This window comes from Lepisma saccharinum, chromosome 16 (genome assembly GCF_977018435.1).
Source record: "Lepisma saccharinum chromosome 16, izLepSacc3.1, whole genome shotgun sequence".
Lineage (NCBI taxonomy): Eukaryota > Metazoa > Arthropoda > Insecta > Zygentoma > Lepismatidae > Lepisma > Lepisma saccharinum.
Genome location: NC_139244.1, coordinates 1,186,014 through 1,209,567, shown reverse-complemented (window position 1 = coordinate 1,209,567; position 23,554 = coordinate 1,186,014). Strand labels below are relative to the sequence as shown.

At 40.7% G+C, this 23,554-nt stretch overlaps 1 protein-coding gene across 1 annotated transcript in view; it reads right to left on the bottom strand.

Moving 5' to 3' along the window:
• Positions 1 to 13,435, bottom strand: part of LOC146000186 (ATP-binding cassette sub-family G member 1-like) — an 84,524-nt gene extending 71,089 nt beyond the window's left edge. The window contains exon 1 of the mRNA XM_083137544.1: positions 13,168 to 13,435. Coding sequence (XP_082993670.1) covers positions 13,168 to 13,318 — 151 coding nt within the window. The 5' untranslated portion in view covers positions 13,319 to 13,435. The remainder of the gene's footprint in view (positions 1 to 13,167) is intronic.
• Between the last annotated feature and the right edge of the window lie 10,119 nt (positions 13,436 to 23,554).

Sequence of the window (23,554 nt, the reverse complement as noted above, 5' to 3'; positions counted from 1 at the left end):
TTTCTTACTCTTTAATGTCTTGTGCAGGTCCCTTTACAGTCTTGCACTTTTACATTTTCACAAAGGGCTTCCAACATCCCTTGTTTTAAACTTTTAAGTAGGGTTGTTAAAGGTCCAGGAAGCCCTAAATTCTAATGGGTTCTATTGGATTCGCTGCAGGACCGGAATGTTTTTTCTCGCACAATTTAAATTCGGTCCAAGTTGCAGTATTGTTTCATTGAAAAGAGGTTCCTGGACCGAATTTAAACTGATCCAGAAAAAAAATATTCCTAGACCGTATATAAATTCATCCCGGAAAAAAGGTTCCTGGACCGTATTTAAATTCAGCCGGAAAAAAAGGTTCCCAATTGATCTGGTAAAAAGGTTCCTGGACCGAATTGAAATACTTTACAGATAAAACGGTTCTTCACGGTCCAGAATCCATATACGCTGATTTTCTCTCCTGGACCGGAATTGAATTTATTTTAAATTCCTGGACCGTTAACAACCATGCTTTTAAGTAAGAATTTTAGATAAGGGGATATTTCCCCATGCACATACATACGTGCCAACGCACCCACCAATTTTAAATCAATCAATCAACAAAACTCGGCACATCGAAACATATGGTACACTTAGAAGTAACGTAGAAGTAATCCAAGTAACATGCTACTTTTGTTGCTTTGCCATAGTGTTCAGGTAACAAAGCAGAATTCTTCAACAATGAAACTCGTCGTTGGAGTGGTTGTGCCCACAGTCGCTTTTTTTCCATTTGCGAAATGAGGCATCATATTTGCGAAGGTAGACCGAATCGGCTAGTTTTTCTCCGCATCTTTGTTTGCTTTCGTCACTCTGTGACCGACGCTGCCGCTTCTTGGGACAAGCAAGAGTGGCATGGTTCGTGTCCTCCTGCTGCAGTTGGACTTGCCAAGAGAAAACAGTCTGACAATTCGTGGAATTACTGGGAAAGCAGGCCCCGTAGCTAGAACTGATCTCGAGGGGGGCTCACGGGTTATCAGGGGGGGCTTTGTAAACAAAGTCCATTTCTCAAAAGTTTAACAGTATTAAATGAAGGTAAATTATGTGTGTCGGGGTCATTAAGTTAATTTAAAATATAAAATTTAGAAATATCATACAAATACTACAGTTTTTTCCTATAGTCTATCTTCTAAAGCATTTCTTGAAGTCCTAATGACTGCTACTGACACCATCCCTTAATACACACTCCATACTATTTTTGATGATACAGATATTTATATCATACATGTTAAAATGTACAATATTCACTTCAATCACAGTGCCTACCGTACATTCCACCCCCGGACAAAACAATAAAACTTGGGATCTGTCGACACTTGACGCAGATGCGGAAGGAATGTGGGTAATGACATCAAAGTCACAAATTCCTGTCAAACGAGATGCTGCAACAGGAGCAGGGAAGGTACAGATAAAGAAAGTTCCCTATGAAAGAACTTTCTAAAGTCTAGAGAATCTTCTAAACACTTGCCGCTGCTTAGACTTCTGCTCATAAACAAGATGAACGAACGAAGTTGTGAACAAAATAATATATTCTGTCTACATTTTCACTCTTCACCTCAAACAAATTAGAATACAAAATAGTGTTCCCTAATGTCCAGGGGGCTCGCGGAGTGCCAGGGGTGGCTAAGCCCATCCTGCCCTCTGCCTGGCTACGGGCCTGTGGGAAAAGCTTTTAATTTAGAACCGGCTTCCCTTCGGAGCATCTCTACTTATCTTAAGCGCCCCGTACACGATCACATTAATCATGAACAAGTCGTTGAATTGAATGCAATTGAAAGTCGTTGAACAGCGTTCCTATTGGATATCTTGAATGGTCTGAAATTGCACATGTACACGATCAAGGAGAAATTGAACAAGTTCACATTTGACGAAAACGTTGCAGTGTGTACGACATGGAAATAAATAAATAGACTAGCGATTAGAGGGTGGCTACTCACCGGGAATTCTGCGTGAATTATTGGCTCCAGGAATTATGCGTGAATTCTGCTTGTTTTTCTCCGTAGACGTGAACAATTGCAACTTTTATTAATCCAAATCCTATTGAATTTATACATATTGATAAGGAAGATTATTGCAAGATAAGATTTCTTCAAGATGACTAGGTAGATTTGACTTTGAAATTCTTACAAAATTAACAATTTTTCGTAGGTTAGAATATATACCATAACATTTGTGTGACTTGTGTTTGTAGATGTATTTCGAGTCTGAGTATGTGAAATGGCAAATGTAAACTAAGGACCTCAAATTAAATGTTTTAAAAATACCGTTTAATTAAATTAAATTAGAATTTTCGGAATCGGCCCCGGCGCCCACCCAGCGTCGAATAACATGGGTACCTGGGGGAAACCCTAGGGGGTAAAGGCGGTCAGGGGCGTGATGCTGATCACATCACCCCCACTCACGACCGGATCAGGAAAGTGTGGAGCGTTACCCCCACACCTCCTATACGCCTTCATGGCGTGGTGCTAAGCACAGGGATACATTGGAATCACACAGATACCTCATATTGTTACTATATTTATGTGTGCATATCAGTGGCGCAACCACAGTGGTGCAGGGGGCACTGCCTTCCTCCCCTCCAAATCTTGAATGGATATCAATTCTAAGGAGGGCAAGGGGCAAACATTCATGGCGAAGGGCACCGGCCGAGGGCACAGAGGGGCAATTTTCCCCCTCGATTTCAAACTTTTTGCAAATAAGAATAAATTTCATAAAATTTTCTCGCTCGCTTCGCTCGCAATTCCTGCTTTTCTTAGTCTCGTCAAGTTCAGAGCCGTAGCTAGGGACCGGCGGGAGTCGGCCCTGGCCACCGAACAATCTAAATGATAAAAGTTGTCAAAGAGAGAATACCATGGCACCTTGTGAAATTATTTGCGCCCTATTAAATCAATATTGTTTTCAGTTTGCAAAAAATTGATTAAAAATTTTATTGTCCGCTTCACTCCCAATATGATTGTTTTCTGTAATGCACTGTAAATTACCAGAGAGAGAAATAAGACTTCCCTTAATAGATTTTGTCTTAAATGCATGAACAATTGTTGGGAGGAAAGGGACCGTGCACATTTGAGAGACAATTTATATAATTTTTGCTGTTGGTTTGTTATGATGCGGATGAATTGATTATGTAATGAATATAAATAATACACACACACACACACACACACACACAAATATATATATATGTATGTATTAAAGAAACTTTGAATACGTACGCAATTTAGTGTTGGAATGTATTTTCTTATTTTACATCACTCCATTTTGAATATGTGTAAACCATATGTTGTAGTACATGAAAGTAATACATGTTACATGTACAAAAATAATAATATATTCGGAATGCATTTATCATGCATTTTCTGCCATTCAAAAATACAGTTTATGTACTTGTTTTCAATTATTAATTAATGTGAAATTGAATGTTTTTTTTTTTTAAAAAAAATGTTTAAAATCGTTTGTTCCAACACAAATTCTTTAACACAGACTTCTACCCCGTATTTGTGTAATTTACGGGGATGATAACGTCTTTGACACTACCACTACTACTACCAATAATAATTATAGTCATAATAATGTGATTATTATTATTATTGGTACGTATATCGTGGTACTTGCCCTCCCCCCAGACAAAAGTTCGTGGTTGCGCCTCTGGTGCATGTGTGTGGGTGTTGAGAGGCGGTAATACGCAAGGTTGAAATAGAGAAAACATCTGCTTGTGACCTTGAATTTTTGAAAATTTACCTTGAAAACCGGGAATTATACTTGAATTTTATCATGGTCCTAGAGTAGCCACCCGGGATTAGCCCAAAAAGTGGGACATATTAGACACTCGAAGCAAGTGTTATGTTGATGTATTCTATCGAGTCAGCTTTAGACAGAAGCGTTTCCTTTAACATTTTTGCTGGCATAAATGCTAAGTAAATGCTTCAAAAAATCTTATAGCAGATAGTACTTTACATGAAAGCATTTCATGTAACATTTCGGTTAGCTTATAAGATGACAATGTATAATACTTACAGCACGAAAGGCACATCGAGTCTGTGGTGAGTGCACGGTGTTCACAATTGAAATTGGTCATTCAGTACTGCATCTGAAACTTTAGGTAAAATATAAGAAAAATATTCTTCCATACGTGTACAGTAAACGCTATAAAGCATGTAAGCAGCGCCATTCTTTTGTACCTAAAACTATTTAATACGAAACATTTTTCCTTTTGTTTGAATAGTTATCGTGTTAAAACTGTGAAGTGATACATTGCTTACATCTCACGTGGCCGCCATTACAACTGCATTTGCGACTAAAAGGTCGCTTATCGATAATCGATTTCAATAGCATGTGCTCTGATTGGTCGACAGTCAGAAATGACGTGGTTCCTGACGTCATTTCCTTTTAAGCGTTGAATTCAACGACTTGTTCGTGATTAATTTGATCGTGTACAAGCCGCTTTACGTGCACATTCGAAGCGAGTCCCAAATGATGACGTTGCAGAAGAAGCTCCGCCCACACGGCAGCATGTGTTTACATAATGGGAAAATCTAGCATAATTTGCAAACTTGCTTCTCTGGGAGGGAGAAATTAACTTCAAAGAACGATATTTTGAGAAATATTTGTCTAATCCACATGGTTGTGAATACAGTTGGCTGAAATCTTGGCCAGCAAAGGGAAACCTTCGGGTTTAGGAACGCCAGAGATTTAGTTACAAGACATGCACATCGGCATTAGCTTGCATCACTGTTTCTCCTTGAGTTCAGTCACGGCATGAGAATAAAATGACCGAGAAGAGGGGGAGTTTAAAGCCCCCTTCCCCACCCCCCGGCGCCGTCACTGCTTGAATTGTAACAACAGAGTATGTTATGTATCTTAGGATCAAAATCATTCTTATTTGCGATCTCCCTTGTGGGCGTGATCTTATCGACCAATCAACGTCAATAATAAAGAGTCTTGAACATTGGTAACCTTTGGCGTTTCCCAGGCAAGAGTTCTGTCCATGTCCACGTACGCAGATGATATATCGTTCAACTTCCAACCCTGAAATTGTGATGTTCAGTGTTATGTAACGTGCAGGTCAAGGATTGGTTGATCTAAAATGGTAGTTGAAGTTTCACTGTAGTAAATATTATTGTCATGCTCATGCAAGTTCTACAAAATGACATTGTAACGTGTGAGTTGAGTGGTTGATCTCGTCACCGAAGGTTCTGAGTTTGAGTCCTGGTCATGTTCCTTTCTGAGCGCCTCTTCATTTTATCTAATCACCATGTGTATATTTTTCTGGCGGTACGCCGTGACACCATCATATTATAGGTGATTATTTATAAAACAAACCAACTTGAAGAGTACCAGAACCTTTTCCCCCCAGAAAACGCACTATATATACGCGCGCGCGCGCGTGTGTGTGTGTGTGTACAGAGCATTCCCTGACATTCGCTACGAGACTCGGCGGCAAGTGGTCCGGCATCAGCGCTTGTCTTTCCCGGTGAACGGGTCCGGGACAGTCGGCTGTTCAAAGAAGGTGTTGAAAATATGTCCCTCTGCTGCAACACATTCCTGGCATCTCCGAAGGAAATTGGCATTTACACGTGCAAGTTCGTCTACTGTAATTCTCCCGATTTCTCCTACAATACTCTATTTTAACTCACGGATGGTGTGGGGATTGTCTTTGTATAGTTTATTTTTTAGATTTCCCCATTTTTCTTTCCACAGGAAATTTCGTTGCAAAACGTCGTCGCATTTCTCCACAATTCCTCTTTCCGAAGTAGCACTCGACAAGATAAATCCTTTCTTGTAATGCAAACTTTTGTGGTGCCATATTAAGCCACAATCTTCAACACACGGACACGACACAACACAACTTCCGAGGGAGGATTATACTGGCGTCAGTCTGCAACGCCAACAGAAAGGGAAAGAGAGCGAAGGCAGGGAGAGAGAAAAAAACAGACTGTAGCGAGCGACTGTTATTGCCTTTCAATGGCGATTCTCATGCTCAATCTCCGTGTAAGATATAGAGTTTTTAACTACAATTACAAAACAATTAACTTTGGAACATGCAGTTACAATTAAATCTTTCCTTTCTGTTTCAGTTAGTCTATTGCATAACACCAGTGGTTCCGGTTCAAATCTCGGCCTTGGCATGTGTTTTCTTTGTGAGCATAATTTCGTCAATTTCATCTATCATCATCACTCATTCTCAACGTTCCAATTCGACCGAAGTGGCAGAAAAGCGATCTGCTTCAGTTACTGTCTCCTTTCTTTACCTATATTTTGATTAGCACATAGCTAATATATTCCATCGCTCTTATGTGTGTAGAACAAAAAGCTAGATTTTAACGGTGCAAGAAGAATCATACAAGCATACATATAAACTTACTCCCAAGTAGCACCCGCAGACTTCAGATTCTGCCGCAGCAGATCTACAAACTATAATAATAATAATAATACTATAAAGTGTGCGTACCCAGGAATGGAACCCAGAAACCCCTTGATGCTTCAACCACGACACTGCAGGGAGACCAGTTGACATTACGGTAAAGTTGAAGTCCTGATTCGAACGTCACTTCAAAGAAAGTTCCAAAACATTAGTTCCCTCTGTTACAGGAGTAAACAACAGTCCGTCACGTCCGCGTGGAGCCAAGTACTGTTTGGCTGCCTTAGCCGAGACCATGGACGGAAGTGCGCATGCGCCAACCGGGCGTGTTCAGTGGCTAAATAGGGGTGACGGCAGTTTGGACAGGAAGCGGATTCCTTGAAAATCGTCTGCTGTAGAAATAGCAATGAAGTTTCAAAGTAGTAACATGACCGCCAAAATACATATAGAGATGTTTACGAATTATATAAGGGTTCGAAACGAAATTAAAGCCATCCATATACTATATCAGGAAATAGGACATATCAGGAAAGTATTAATCACGTCACATTAGTAGATAAACTTGTTTGTAAACCAGTAGCTTTAGTTTAGACCATTCAATTAAATTGATCTCCTTAGTAAATATTATAAAGCATTAATCAGGATAGTGTTCACTAATAATAGTATTATTGTATATAGTATTATAATTATAAATGTAGTAACTGAATGGCTTGTGACATTTTTTAGTATAACGAGGGTCTTTTGTAGAATGTGCAACAGGGGCCAAAACGTCCCAATTTTCTTTATTCCACTTCGAAACGGTTCCTTACCAATTTGTAAGAGCCATCACGAATCACAAACACAACACAGCAAGCGAAATACCACAGCGTAGTTTGGCGAGTGCTTCTCCCTGCTTCCCCTCTCGCGTTTGGAATCGTCCTTTCCAGGTAGTTTCGTCTTCCTTGGCCGGACTGTATATCCTCCCCTCATGCCTTTCTCACCAATAGCGTCCGTTTTAGCTCTTGTCAAGTCCACGTGGAGTAAATGAGATGTTGCCAAATCAGTTTCTTTACATATTTCTTAACGTGAGGTTACGGTTATCATTGCTAGGTTGTGTTATTGTGTGGTCCTACTTTTTATACAATGTGCAGACCTTGGGAGTGTACCGTCGCAGTCAATGAATGGATGCTTGAATACTACAGGTAAAAATGACAACAGCGCTTTTCAGAAAAACAGGTTCTGGCTCGAAACCAGATACGCGTCTGGTCGGCTTCCTCTCGAGCTGTCAAAGATACCGAACTGATTTTCGAATCAGGACTTCAACTATACAAAGAATCGCACGTCACTACATCTTGGAAAGCAGGAAGCTTAGGATGGGAAAGGGAGCTTGTGCCCCATTGTTCGCTAATGATATACAGTTACGGAACAGTCGAAGAGCGGCAACGGATGATCGGGTGAATTTTGCATCGATTATGAAATCTCTGAAAGTCTAGGACAATGGACATTATTTAAAATAAGTTTCTAAGTCGACACTACGCCCTAGACTATGACTTAGCAAGGAATTTCTTTGTTATGGACACTGGCGTACGGGGATATTTCGTATATTTAGAACTTTATATTCTCAAAAATGGCAATCGGGGGGCATTTTAAGGGGTTTTACAATGGATGATATTCAATGTGACGTCAGCGGCGCAGAGCATGATGGGAAATCTGGCCAAATCCGCACGTGGTCCAGCTCAGTCCGGCAAACGGAAGCGTGAAGCGAAGCAAATGCTGCGTGCATGAAAATGACCCGATGTTTGACATTTTTAATTGTATTATTGTAGATTTTCAAATGAAGTTTCCTTTTGGTGAATTAATACGTTGTGTGTATGTGTGTGTGTTGTGTGTATGAGTCTTAGTAATGGGAGGAAAATATTAGAACAGTTGTACCACCACTTTCATTTAGATGTGATATCATAGGTCAGTTGTACCACCACTTTCATTTAGATGTGATATCATAGGTCAGGCCAATACATTAGGCAATATTGTAGTGGTATAGTTGAAGTCCTATTCGAACACCACTTCAAAGAAAGTTCCGAAAGTTCAGTTTCCCTCTGACAATCATATGTCAAGTCCACGTAAATTCTCCCTAAATGACTTAATTCCCAAATGGAAAATTCTTGATAAAACTGTACGATAACTTTTCTTCTCTAAGTGACTAAATTTCTGATCGTTGTCCGCTCGGAAGACAGAAATGCACATGTATAGTGAAACAGGGGATCCCATTTCTCCTACTGTACCCTGATTAAGCTGTTCGATTTCACAAAAACTCGAAACAAAGGTAATTTATCCTTAATTTTATTTGGTCTCCAATGTATAGATCGTATGAAAATAGCATAGAAAGAATTCAGAAAAGGTTCCTAAGGTATCTGTTTTACAAAAAATTATGATATGTCCTCACGACAAAACAACGTGAATTATAATAATCTGCTTGACATATTTTGTGTTTAGAGTCTTAGTAATGGGAGGAAAATATTAGAACAGTTGTACTTGTATAAAACAATTAATGGTGTTTTAGACAACAGCTCCTTTCTCGGCCAAATACAATTCAACATAAGAAGAGAGAACATCATACATTCAAACAGTTTCGTCGGTGGTTAAGATGGCATGATTTTTCCAATCCGGGATGAAATATGACTTTTATGCTACTCTTTACATTCGCATGCTTTGCAACGCGAGTGGTTTCTGTACGATCTCTAATAACGTTCACAAAAAAATGAAATGCTATTTATCAATCAGCGAATGCGTTCGCAGTATGTGTATATTTGTACGTATATACTTTTCAGCATATGGCTGTCTGAATATGCGTACGAAAAGTGATAATGATACGTTACGGCCTTAAAAAATAAAGTACACAATTTTGTACTTCGGAACATTTCTATAAATTATTGTTTTCACGAGACAAAATTTGACTTCAATTCACATTTTTTTAAAAAAACAATCTATTTTTTTTTTTCAATTCCCCTCCACCGGGAATCGAATTTTGGATCCTTCAATTACAAGGGGAGAGCATTAGCCACTCCACTATCGGATAGGCCCGATTGATTCCATGAGAAACAGGCTCCATAGTCCTGTATTTTGGTCGTATATTACGTAGATCTGTACAACGTTGTTTTGTCGCAAATATCATCTTTTTAGATACTCTGGTCATTGTTACGAGTCTTAGGAAAATATGAAAGACTACATTTGGCATACGTATAACCGTTACATTTGTACCTTGAATCACTGCCACAAAAGTTGTGATCGCAATACTGGTTTTCAACACGCTCCGAAACGTTTGCCGGAATCATGGCAGCAGGCGTGCTTTCGCGCAATGAATTGTAGGGGAAGTTGTTCGCTGAATATCATCCATTACCACTCTGAGTTTTCCAGAGTTCTTCTCTGCTTTTATTTGGAAATGTTGGCCTTTCTAAAATTTTCAGAGGGGATTGTAGCTCCCATCAGCCCCCTCTGCCTACGGCGTTGATTGTGGACGAAATACTATTTCCGGTGGGCCTTATTTCGGTTGTCATGGTTACGAAAATTCTAATTTTCTCTCTCTTTTTCTACTCCTTTCTTTCCTTCTTCTTCCACTTCTTTCTCTTTCCTCATCTTTCTCTCTCTCTTTCGCTATTTTTGTTTCTCTTTTTTATATTTATTCGTCTCCAATTTTCTTTCCCCCTATATTTAGCTTCCTTTCTTCCTCCGTTTCTCATTTTCATTCCATTCGTTTTTCTATCTCTATCAGTTTCTCCCTTTTTATTTCTCTTCCTGAGCGTATCCAGCGGGGTAAAAGAGGGCACTTGCCCCCTCAGAAAACAAGTGGTGAAAATGTTCATTCTGTTCAATGTGTTTTTTGACGTGGAAAGTGAAATAAATTATCATTTTTCAAATTATTCAGGGATTCAGGATCCTGGCCTGGACATACATGTTCTTTGTAAATCTCTCTTCATCAATTTCATCATATCATCACACATCCTCATCGTCGTGATTAGCCAAACGTAGACGAAAAGCGAGGCTAAATACCAAAATGAAAAGCATTGCTCTCCCTGAAAAAAAGTGTTCTTTGTTGCCCTGAGACAAAAAGGCTTCTTTGCCCCCTCCCCCTATACTTCTTCCAAAAGTCTGAATACTCCCATGTTTCTTCATTTTTCTTTTGTCTCAGTCATTCTCGGTGCCATTAAACCCCTCACAGCGCTTACTTCAACCCCAAGCAACAAGCCCTTTGGCTCCAAGCTTTCTTCACGTCCCAACCCTAAGCGTGTGTGTGACTCATGTATAGATTTCCTCGGCATTTTTCATTCCGTAAAAAAGTATGATGTAAAGCAATACGAAAAAATGGAGGGATCAAATATCCAGAAATGATGTAACAAAACATTCCTTCTGGCGTGAAAGTGGTGTCGGCGTTGTACAACAATTTTGGTGTTTTGTAACACAACCACCACTTTCATTTAGATGTGATATCATAGGTCAGGCCAATACATTAGGCAATATTGTAGTGGTATAGTTGAAGTCCTATTCGAACACCACTTCAAAGAAAGTTCCGAAAGTTCAGTTTCCCTCTGACAATCATATGTCAAGTCCACGTAAATTCTCCCTAAATGACTTAATTCCCAAATGGAAAATTCTTGATAAAACTGTACGATAACTTTTCTTCTCTAAGTGACTAAATTTCTGATCGTTGTCCGCTCGGAAGACAGAAATGCACATGTATAGTGAAACAGGGGATCCCATTTCTCCTACTGTACCCTGATTAAGCTGTTCGATTTCACAAAAACTCGAAACAAAGGTAATTTATCCTTAATTTTATTTGGTCTCCAATGTATAGATCGTATGAAAATAGCATAGAAAGAATTCAGAAAAGGTTCCTAAGGTATCTGTTTTACAAAAAATTATGATATGTCCTCACGACAAAACAACGTGAATTATAATAATCTGCTTGACATATTTTGTGTTTAGAGTCTTAGTAATGGGAGGAAAATATTAGAACAGTTGTACTTGTTTAAACCAATTAATGGTGTTTTAGACAACAGCTCCTTTCTCGGCCAAATACAATTCAACATAAGAAAAAATAATCTGCGTAATAGAAATATTCTAACTTATAAAATTTCAAAAACTCAGAAATATAGAAACTCAATAATAAATAGAATGTGTCACAGTTACAATATCCTTGTTTCAAACAACCAATGTGTAGATTTTTCACTTCCATTTGACAGATATAAAAGAATAATAGATTCAGTGCTATAGAAAACGAAACTCTGACCGAATATAGATTGTTTAATATAAATGTTACCATTTCCAGTGTGCAATACTTGTGAATTACGTATAAACCTCTTGCCTAAATGTATGTAGATAAGTGTATATATATATATATCTCATGTGTTACGTATGTTGTATGTTGTATGTTATATGTATTGTACGTGAATGAATGAATATGTGTTTGTATATTTCCATGTAATTTCTATTGTATTAATCAAACACAGTGTACGCCTTCTGTAATTGGAGGTTCAATCCTCTGTAGAAGAGCAAAGCATAAATAAATAAATAAATTTATGCAACCAAGCAGCACAACTTCAGAATTGTCACTTATTGATTGAGTTTGTTATTAATGCAAACAATATGACTTATCCAGAAATAAATTGGTAGATATCCACGGGAAATGTTCTAAGATGTCGAATAATAAAATAAATTTGGTTCGGTAAAATTCCAATGTACAGTCACCAGCAATAACAATGGGACACCTAGATCCTGAAATACTCGCTTCTCAGCGTAACTCTACCGCGATAAGTAGATTTTAATAGATTTATTCGATGGTAACTTCTATCACAGCCGTTTAGTTAGGCAAAACACATAACGCCTTACAGGAAGGGAGTATTTCAGGATGTAGGTGTCCCACTTTTATTGCCGGTGAGTGTACCATTCTTAAAAATTATTCTCATAACTCTAATGAGTTGCAATTCATTTTTTTTCAAACTAACTTTCCTAATGCTTAAAATAAAGGCTTTATTAATAATTCGACGTTAATAGATCTGACATATCATCTTGAGCCCACAGAGTAATGGTATCACAGAGCGCCAGGCCTGTAGCTAGAATTGATCTTCAGGGGGGGGGGTCACAGATTATCAGGGGGGGCTTTGTAAACCAAGTCCATTTCTCAAAAGTTTAACAGTGTGAAATAAAGGTAAATTATGTGCTTGTGTGTGTGTGGGGGGGGGGGAGTCATTAAGTTACATAAAATTTAGAAATATACAAAAACAACATTTTTCTATATCTTTTGCGTTAATTGACTGCTACTGAAATCATCCCTTACTACACAAACACACTCCATACTACTTTTTATGATACAGACATTTATATCACAATATTCAATCATAGTGCCTATACTCCGGCCGAAGCAATGAAACTTCCCTTCGATCACGAAACTTGAGATCTGTTGACCTTTGACGGACGCAGATGCGGAGGGAATTTGCATGATGATATCAAAGTCACAGATTTTTGTCTAATGGGAGCTCGCAACAGGAGCAGCGAAGGCACAGATAAAGAATGTAATAGGTGCTGTTCATGTTATGTGAATTTATCCTTCACCAAAGTTGTGAGCAAAATAATATGTGCTGTCTACATTTTTACTCTTCACTGCAAACAAATTATACAAAATAGTGTTAAATAATGTCAAGGGGGCTGACGACAGTGCCAGGGGGGGGGGGGGCTGACGGCATTTCCAGGGAGCTCAGCCCCCCCCCCCTCCGGCCTCCTGCCTGAGAGTAAGAAATAAAATTTGAGAATGCACTCACCCTTACAGAAACCCAAAGGCACTGAGTAGCTTAATGATCGAAATTCCAAATCAATTGGCTCAATATTTGTAGCATCAGAAAGTTCCAGAGCAACTCTTTTGACCGAGAGGCTCCCAGTGGTGTTACTGGAAGATTCCGTCGAAACTTCCATCGTTTGTGAAAGTCAAAGAGCGTAACGTCAGTCGCATGCGAATGTTCAGCCGTTCACTAGCGCCACCACTCTCAGCACTCACCGATCAAAAGCAAGAGACATACTGACAACGGTCTCGGTCCGCTTCACGGATAAACTGACCGAACAGGTATAACTTGATTGCAAGTGTTGCCAGAACGATTCCTTTTCACTCCGTCCAATGGACTGCAACGCTGGAACTGACCAAGGTCAACCCAGAATCTTTTTACTTTCAACTCGGAAACTTCTAGAGATATAAACGTAAAATTTATGTGGCGTGAAATTCCCGCAATGGCTCTACCGGTGTGTAATAAAAGAACATGAACTGTCAATAATTGAGAAACTATTAAAGCAATAAAGATAAAATCTGTTACGTTCAGCAGGCACGTATCTAGAAATTATTTCGAATATCCGAATATCATTCTCTCCTTTTTTATATTCTATCTCTTTAACTTGTTTTCTTTCTTCTCTCTCTCGTTTTTTTGATCTCTCTCTGTTTCCTTATCTCTCCTACATGCCTTGCATTTTTATTTCCCTCTTATTCTCAGTGACGCGTTACTTTATTTCCCTCTCTTCCTGCTTTCTTTCTTTATTTTTCTCTTTAGGATCCATTATAAGACATTAATCTCCTCATTACATCTCCGCTAGGGGCCTCAATTATCTCACCAAACTCAAACACCTTCTTGATGAAGCGCCGCATTTCATCTTCTGACGTCTAGCTAAATGCTTCCGTTGTTGGGCTAAATGCAGTGTATTCATACTAAGAGATTTAAACCTAACAAGCCTAATCACGAAAACATTCCGCGCTTACTTCAGAAGATGAAATTCGGAGCTTGACCAAGAATTTGTTTGAGTATGGTGACAGCTAGAGCCCCCTCCCGCCCGGTGGCGCCGCCAATATACGCAGAGCGAAATGGATTTCCTTCAAAACCAAAGAAGCACAGAGACCAACGAATAGAACGACTGAGTGCTGACAGTCACCAAACGCCCCCCCCCCCCCACCGCGAAATGCCTTGAGCACGCCACTGGCTTTTAAGAGAAACAATAGACAGAAAAATAATAAGAGTGTGAGCAGAATCTGAAAGTTATATATATATACAGAGCATTCCCTGACATTCGCTACGAGACTCGGCGGCAACCGGCCCGGCGGCAGCGCTTGTCTTTCCCGGTGAACGGGGTCCGCGACAGTCGCACGCTACAGTCTGTTCTTTTCGCTCCCCCTGCCTTCGTTCTCTTTCCCTTTCTGTTGACGTTGCAGACTGACGCCAGTATAATCCTCCCTCGGAAGTTGCGTTGTGTCGTGTCCGTGTGTTGAAGATTGTGGCTTAATATGGCACCACAAAAGTTTACATTACAACAAAGGATTTATCTTGTTGAGTGTTACTTCGGAAAGAGGGATTGTGGAGAAGTGCGACGACGTTTTGCAACGAAATTTCCTGGTGTTCCCGTTCCACATAGGACCACTATATTGAACCTCGTAAAAAGTTTAGAGTAACAGGGTCAGTTCTGAATAAAAGTGGAAAGAAAACCCACGTGTATTTACTGAGGAAAAACTCGATGAGCTAGGACAAAGGTTAGAACAGTCTCCTTGGAAATCTATCCGCCGCCTCTCGCAAGAAACGGGTGTTTCAAAAACCACAGCATTTAGAGCCGCTAAAATTCTTAATCGGGAGAATTACAGTAGACGAACTTGCACGTGTAAATGCCAATTTCCTTCGGAGATGCCAGGAATGTGTTGCAGCAGAGGGACATCATTTTCAACACCTTCTGTAGTCAAGGTTAATACACAATATGAAAACTGTAATTTTAATAGTCGACTCTAGCGACTGTCGCTGACCCGTTCACCGGGAAAGACAAGCGCTGATGCCGAGCCGCTTGCCGCCGAGTCTCGTAGCAAGTGTCACGGAATGCTCTGTGTATATATAAAGGGTGTCCCAAAAGTAAAGCAGGATTTAAATTTACAAAATGACCCTTTATTTATACATGAATTGGCAAAGCTGTAACATACTTTGAAAGAGTAAACACTCCGATTAAATATGGAAAATAATATCCGGCAAATGACCACGTCTCGTATGACACTCGCGCAATCTTTTGACAAAATTTGCAATCACATTTTCCAAACTTGTGACTCAATTGTTGCGATAACACGTCAGATTTCTTCTATAAGTTCGTGAATGGTTGGTATGTGTTTGCTGTAAACCTTGGACTTTACAAATCCCCAGAAATAAAAGTCACACGGTGTAAGATCGCATGACCTTGACGGCCAATTGTGGTCACTGTTGCGCGAAATAAGCCACCCATGAAAATTTTGCTGTAACAACTCAATGGTTTCATGTGCCGCATGACACGTGGCGCCATCCTGCTGGAAGAACATCTCATCAACATCAAAGCCAAAGTCCATGGTTTTCACCTGAGGCCACAAAAATCCTGTTATCATCTCGCGATAATGTACACCATTGACAGTTACTGCACTTCCGGACTTGTTTTCGAAGAAGTGCGGCCCAATAATTCCACCACACCAAAGTGCTCACCACACAGACACTCGTTGGAAATAAATAGGCTTTTCTTCAATAACACGAAAGTTTTCCGTGCTCCAAATGCAACAGTTCTGCTTGTTTACATACCCATCCAGATGAAAATGCACCTCGTCACTGAAGATGATTTTCTTAGCAAAATCACCATCCACTTTCAGATTGTCCAGGACCTAATGACGAATGCGATTGCTGCACGTGGTCTTCCGGCTTAAGCTGTCTGAAGCCATCTGAATCTTGTATGGGTGCGTACGCAGATCTTTCGCCATAATCCGCTGCATGATGCTCCTCGAAATGGCTTAACTCAAGAGACCTGCGGCGAATTGACGTTCTCGAACACTCAACGACGCTAGCGCTCACAGCGGCAACGTAATCAGCCGAGCGTCCGGTACGAGGACGGCCACTTCTTTTGTCGTCCATCACCGAACCTGTTTGTTCAAACTTTTGAACCACTTTTTTCACAGTCGTTCCGTTTGGCGCGTTTTCCCGCCCAAACATACCACGTAATTTGCGCACCTCTTTCAGCACCTTACTCTTCGTATTTGTAATATGTTTTTACGATAGTTATGCACTCCTGCATCGTGTATTTCTCCATCACGACTAACTCACTACTAACCGGAATGTGCTTACACTACAACATGTGCTTCAGAAAGCGTTGCCAACCAAATGGAAAAAATGGCGCGCAATTTAAATCCTGCGTCACTTTTGGGACACCCTTTATATATATATAGATATATATATACATACATATACATATTCTGAATGTGGCTGTAAAATACGTTTCCGAGTTTTCCTGGACGGTTAATCGAATCTTCACGCAATTAAAATTGCGCAAACGACTTTTGTACACCCTGCGCATGACCTAATTTCATGCATTAATAGCCATCTTCTGCGTCGGAAGTAATTTCATTTTCAAGGAACCTTGGGGAATCAAGAAGGAGTGTGAAGCCATTAGCCTTGAATTAGAGGCATTGCAACCGTGTCATAAATGCTTTTCTTTTGTTTGTTCTATCTCGTAGAATGAAAATAAAGATGACTTGAAGGTAAAAATAAAGAAGCATCCATATTTCCGTATTGAAATGAAACAATACACAACTTGGACCGAATTTAATTTGTGCGAGAAAAAAGTTTTCGGTCCAGTTGCAGAACCCAATAGAACCTGCACGTGTCGCTCGGACTGTGCCGTTTTCTCAATGATGTGTATCGTGCGTCGGTCTGTTCGCGCATGCGCCGTGAGTGCTTGCCTCTGAAGAGACCCGTGTCGGTTGTCGCTTCGGTGTGAACCCTCACAGTCGCGCGTCGCTTCGATCTGAAATCTCTCATATTCCAAAAACAAATAAGCAGCTCCATGATTTTTCAAACGCCGCAACCGAATTGCGCACACTTTAGATCCAGGATTGCGCACAAATCTCACTGACCTGTTTTGCGCACAGATTTTGATCGAACGTTGCCACTTTGATAGCTTTAAAGTCTGTGCGCAAAACTGTTTTTTTTCTTTAGACAAGAAGAGAGGGAGAGAAATTAGAAATAAAATAGTAAATATCTTAAGGATTAAATAAAAAATATAATTTGACCAGTAAATGTAGCAAGTCAAGATACAATTTTCATACCAATTTACATAATACAGTAAGTCACTATTGATGTTTTCAAGATACTACTTTCATACCAATTTACTCAAACTCAAAAGTTAGGTTAGGTTAATGACTAATGGTTATCCTCTATGCCTATCTAATGCTACCCTTCCAGCAAGAACACGTGTAAGTCCACAAACACACACACAAACAAACACAACAGAAGTGAGAACGGCTTGAGAACATTTTATATCTGACGACATCGCCTCATTTTTTTGTGCGCAATCCTGTACATTGTGACAGCTTGTCCACGGCTTATCGGATACCACTGATAAAACCGGAAAAGTGTGTGCAATCCGGCTGTAGACTTTTCAAAATTCCCCGACCGAGAGCGCTCTCGCTGTTCGCTTGTCAGTGACGTTTCACACTCCGCTCCCTTCTCCCCTCCTGCTGTACGAGGAACTCTCGGTTCGCAACCAGTGACATGACGTCATCCACCCGTGGTGTGTCGCTGAGTTATTTTTAGACTGCAGTTTTCTGTGCCCCAGCGGGACTGGCTTTTTCGTTCGTTTTCGTGCGAGGAGAAACGTATCGCGGAGAGGTGCATAGCAGCCCACGCGTGCAGACATGACATCACCATGACAACCGTGAATCAGCTGTTCCAGTACAAGTCAAGATACAATTTTCATACCAATTTACATAATACAGTAAGTCACTATTGATGTTTTCAAGATACTACTTTCATACCAATTTACTCAAACTCAAAAGTTAGGTTAGGTTAATGACTAATGGTTATCCTCTATGCCTATCTAATGCTACCCTTCCAGCAAGAACACGTATAAGTCCACAAACACACACACAAACAAACACAACAGAAGTGAGAACGGCTTGAGAACATTTTATATCTGACGACATCGCCTCATTTTTTTGTGCGCAATCCTGTACATTGTGACAGCTTGTCCACGGCTTATCGGATACCACTGATAAAACCGGAAAAGTGTGTGCAATCCGGCTGTAGACTTTTCAAAATTACAAAATTGAGAAGTATCTGGTCATTTTCTATCCAGAGTTCATATATCTGGATATCAGAATTGTCAGGGTTGTCAGGATATCCGAATTATGAGAATATTCAGATTATCCGAATTATCCAGATATTCGGATTATCCGAATGTGTGTGTTGGAGAATTATCTCTAGAAACTAACCACGATATATCTTTTTATATATTCTTGTATTCGCAAATAACAGAACCTTTCTCTTGCTCATTTTGCTATGCATTTGTTTCTATATAACCAATTGCTTATTTTGTGTATATCCAGTGCTTTAAGAAACCTGCACTCCCATTGGCCAGTTCATATCGGGTGCGGTGCCTAGTTGCCGCCATCTTTGCGCGGAAGCTTACTTTCGCCAGTGTTCGTGCAGAAGTCACTCCGGCAACAGCCGAGTCACCGCGTTGCGGATATTCATCAAATACGTAAGCCTAACGTGGCTACGTTTCATTCAGCATATCAGTGAAGTGCAGTGATATGTAGTTCAGTTTCACAGGAACATTACAGTGCTGATATCATTCAGTGAAGAACTAGTGACGTGTTATTGTAAAACCGGCTTCCAATTTCATATAAACAGTTTACTGAGGCAGGAGTGCAGGACAGTGTAATTACGTGTTATGTGTACATATTTATTATTAATATAACGTTATTAGTTGTAGTAAGTGCCTTCATTTTCTTTACACCTTAAAAAGATCGCGGTGAACTCAGCTCTATGGTGATACAATCCATTCCAGGGAGACAATCAGGGTCCTATCGGGCAGCAAACGCATTCATTATGGTCCTCCGCAGGCCGCGATCTCCTTTGTATTGAACATGAGGTACGTTATCATCAGTGATTTTAGTGATATTGTGTTGTGCAAACTTTATTTTCAAGTACAGTAACGACAAGTTATTGAAAGCATTACGTCATTCGTTGTAGCGCGCCAGATATTTTCCACGTGGCTGAAGGACACGCCCGGGACTTCCCCGACCGAGAGCGCTCTCGCTGTTCGCTTGTCAGTGACGTTTCACACTCCGCTCCCTTCTCCCCTCCTGCTGTACGAGGAACTCTCGGTTCGCAACCAGTGACATGACGTCATCCACCCGTGGTGTGTCGCTGAGTTATTTTTAGACTGCAGTTTTCTGTGCCCCCGCGGGACTGGCTTTTTCGTTCGTTTTCGTGCGAGGAGAAACGTATCGCGGAGAGGTGCATAGCAGCCCACGCGTGTAGACATGACATCACCATGACAACCGTGAATCAGCTGTTCCAGTACACGTCAGTGTCAACGACTACCCGCAGTGTTGCAGCCTAACCAGGATTTCAGATGCCCAGATGGTCCAGTGAATGCCAGATCGGTGAGTACAACAGTGTTTGGTTCAATATTTCCTCATTTTTTCCTTTCATTTCAATACGCATTGCTTAGCCCCTCCCACCTTGAGGCATGGCAGACTTAGCACATCTTCTAAAGCAACGTGCCGCCTACAGGGGGCAAATAACGAGATTGCAGTCGTATATTAGCAGTGTTGATCCAGAGGCGCCGAACGTTCAACAGATCAAGGTTCGGCTGGAGCAACTGAACACATTATGGCCCAAGATAGAAGAAATTCAGGATTGCATTGAATTTGAAGCCACAGACGATGAACACACGGCAATTCGAGAGACAATCGAACTTTCATATTTCGATCTCAAGTCGCAAATGCTAACATTAATTGAGGGAAATCATTCAAATACAGACGGCGCGGAAAATGAACACAGGGCTTCGTGCAAGTCTCAAGTCAAGTTGCCATTAATAGAGCTTCCACATTTCAGTGGAAATTACACCCAATGGGTATCATTCAAAGACACATTTTCTTCGCTCATACATGATAATTCGAATATTTCAGATATTCAGAAATTCCAGTATTTACGTGTCGCACTGAAGGGTGAGGCATTGCAAATCATTGAAAGCATACCAATTACAGCATCCAACTACGGTGTAGCGTGGAAACAACTCCAAGAGCGTTTTGACAACAAGCGTCTCATAGCTGCTTCACACGTCAATGATATTTTGCATATAAAACCAGTGTCGAGAGAAAACGTAGAAGAATTGCGATCGTTCACAAACACAGCTATTAGCTCCATCTCAGCTTTAAAATTATTAGCAGGAGATAGTTCACTATCAGATATAGTGTTAGTTCAACATCTTACTTCTCAGCTTGATGCCACCACACGAAAAGCTTTTGAATTAGAAGTAAGTGATTCTGAATTCACCACTCTTGACAGTTTGTTTCAATTTCTAGAGCGCAGAACCAAGGCTTTAGAGAAATTCAAACCAATTTCCAATGAAAGATCAACATTCAAACCACAGTTTAGTGGCAACACCAAACAACAAAGTCACAAATCTGCGCATCCTTCTCCTTCAAGATCGTATGTTTCTACTGTATCTCCTTCATGCCTGTATTGCAAGGATACTATGAAGAATAATAAGCATCCGCTGTTTGCGTGCAGTTCTTTCAAAGCAGCTACGATAGCTCAGAAGTACAAATTTCTTCGAGACAACCAGATCTGTTTCAATTGTCTTGGACAGTCAGATCACCAGGGATTTAGGTCAGGATGCAAGGCAGGATCTTGCAAGCATTGCGGCGAGAAACATAATTCCCTTCTTCATGAAGATAAGAACAGCAGAGAACGTCAAACACAGAAGCAGCCCAGAAGTAAATCGGCAGTAGGCGATGATACTCGTTTTCAGGATAATGATGCCCAGACTAAAGCAACATATTGTTCTGTCAAGAACAGAGAAACTTCGCAAGTTCTCCTAGCCACAGCAGTCATAAAAATCAAGAACGCATACGGCGAGTGGCTCCCATGTCGTGCACTTTTGGATGGAGCCTCGCAGAGTAATATTATGACAGAGCATCTTGCTCAGCAGCTACGCATCAAGAAACAAAAACGCCGAATTCCAATCCAAGGGATAAATGAAGCTACAGTGCAAGCCTTTCACACCATGGAGACGCAGATTAAATCCAGCATAAGTGGATTCACCATGGATATATCTTGTTCCATCTTGCCAAACATCACAGGTTCGATGCCAGCGCAGAGGCTCGAAACTTCCACATGGGGAATTCCGAGTGACATACATTTAGCAGATCCTAGCTTCCATACACCTGGCAACATTGACCTACTTCTGTCTGCAGATGTGTTCTACACCATTCTCAAGCCAGAAAAACTTTCAAGAACAGGAAACTATCCAGCGTTGCAAAACACTGAATTTGGATGGATTGTAGCAGGAAGGATTCCCAATGCACCATCTACGAACGGACCTTCGAAGTCATTCTTTGTTCGCACAGAAGATACAGTCAATTTCCATTTACAGAGATTTTGGGATTTGGAGGAATTCCATGATAAGTTGCCGTCACCAGAAGAAATCACCTGTGAAAAACATTTCCAGGAAACTACATCTCGTGATCGAGAAGGTCGATATACAGTCAAGCTACCCTTGAAGAAGGACAGATCCGTTCTTGGGGATTCTCTGCAAACAGCGATTTCACGATTTAACCAATTAGAAAGAAGACTTGATCGGAACATGGAATTGAAAAGAGAGTACACAGAATTCATGGTCGAGTACCAACAACTCAAACACATGCAACCAATTGGGACATTGGAAGATGTATCCAGAGACAAGGAGACAAGGTACTACATTCCACATCACTGTGTGATCAAGGAATCAAGCAAAACTACACGTTTAAGAGTGGTTTTTGATGGAAGCTCGCCCACAACTACGGGGGAATCGTTGAACAGTATACAGATGATTGGTCCCACGATACAAGAAGAATTGTTTTCAATCCTGCTCAGATTTCGTAGTCACAAAATCGCACTGACTGCAGACACGGCTAAAATGTATAGGCAAATTAACATGCATTCAGAAGACAGACCACTTCAATGCATCTTATGGAGAGCACCACGTGACGAACCAATCCATGTTTACAGTTTGAACACAGTCACTTATGGATTAACTTCAAGTTCATTCTTGGCCACAAGATGCCTCAAACAGTTGGCAGAAGATGAATCATCAAATTTCACAGTAGCCACTCATGTCTTGACACATGACTTCTACGTTGACGATTTTCTGGGAGGAAATCATTGCATTGAAGGTGCAATAAAGCTGCGTGAAAGTCTCACAGAATTACTCCAGAAGGGAGGATTCAATCTACGTAAATGGTGCTCCAATAGCAAGGCAGTGTTAGAATCTATTCCAGAAGAATTGAAGGCAGTACAGGACCTAGTGCAATTCGACACAGAAGGCACAAAAACATTGGGAATTTCATGGCGCCCATCCACGGACGAATTTCTCATGGACAGCAAGGTCGCCACAACAGTGGATGTAGGCTCGTTGAAGATCTTCTCAAAGCGCCAAGTTGCCAGCATAATTGCACAAGTGTTCGATCTAATCGGACTAATATCGCCAGTGGTGATTACATACAAGTCATTCCTGCAGCAGTTATGGCTCCACAATGTAGGATGGGATGATCCGCTTCCTATAGATTTGCAGAAAACATGGCCTCGTCTTCATTCGCAGCTCACATGTATTAACGAAGTAAAAGTACCACGGTTCGTTTTGGCTCCAGGAGACATCCATAAAGTTCAAATTCACGGTTTCTCTGATGCATCAGAGAGAAACTATGGCAGTGTTCTCTTCGTAAGATCAATTGATTCAGAGGGTCACATAAGTGTGAACTTATTGTGTTCAAAGTCCAAGGTGGCTCCGGTGAAGAGAACCACTCTTCCACGTTTGGAATTATGTGCGGCAGTTCTACTAGCCAAACTGGTACACAAAGCATTGCCCATACTGCGTCTATGTATAGACACCATTCACCTATGGACCGACTCAAAAATCGTCCTAGCTTGGCTGGCGTCACCAGCCAGTAAATGGAAACCTTTTGTTGCCAACCGGGTTGCTATGGTACAGGAACTCACACAGGTCAGTGATTGGAAGCACGTTCCGTCAAAAGACAATCCTGCAGATCTGATCTCACGAGGAGTCGATGCAAAAACTATCAGATCACTTCAGCTTTGGTGGCACGGACCCACCTGGCTCCAAGAAGAGGAGACA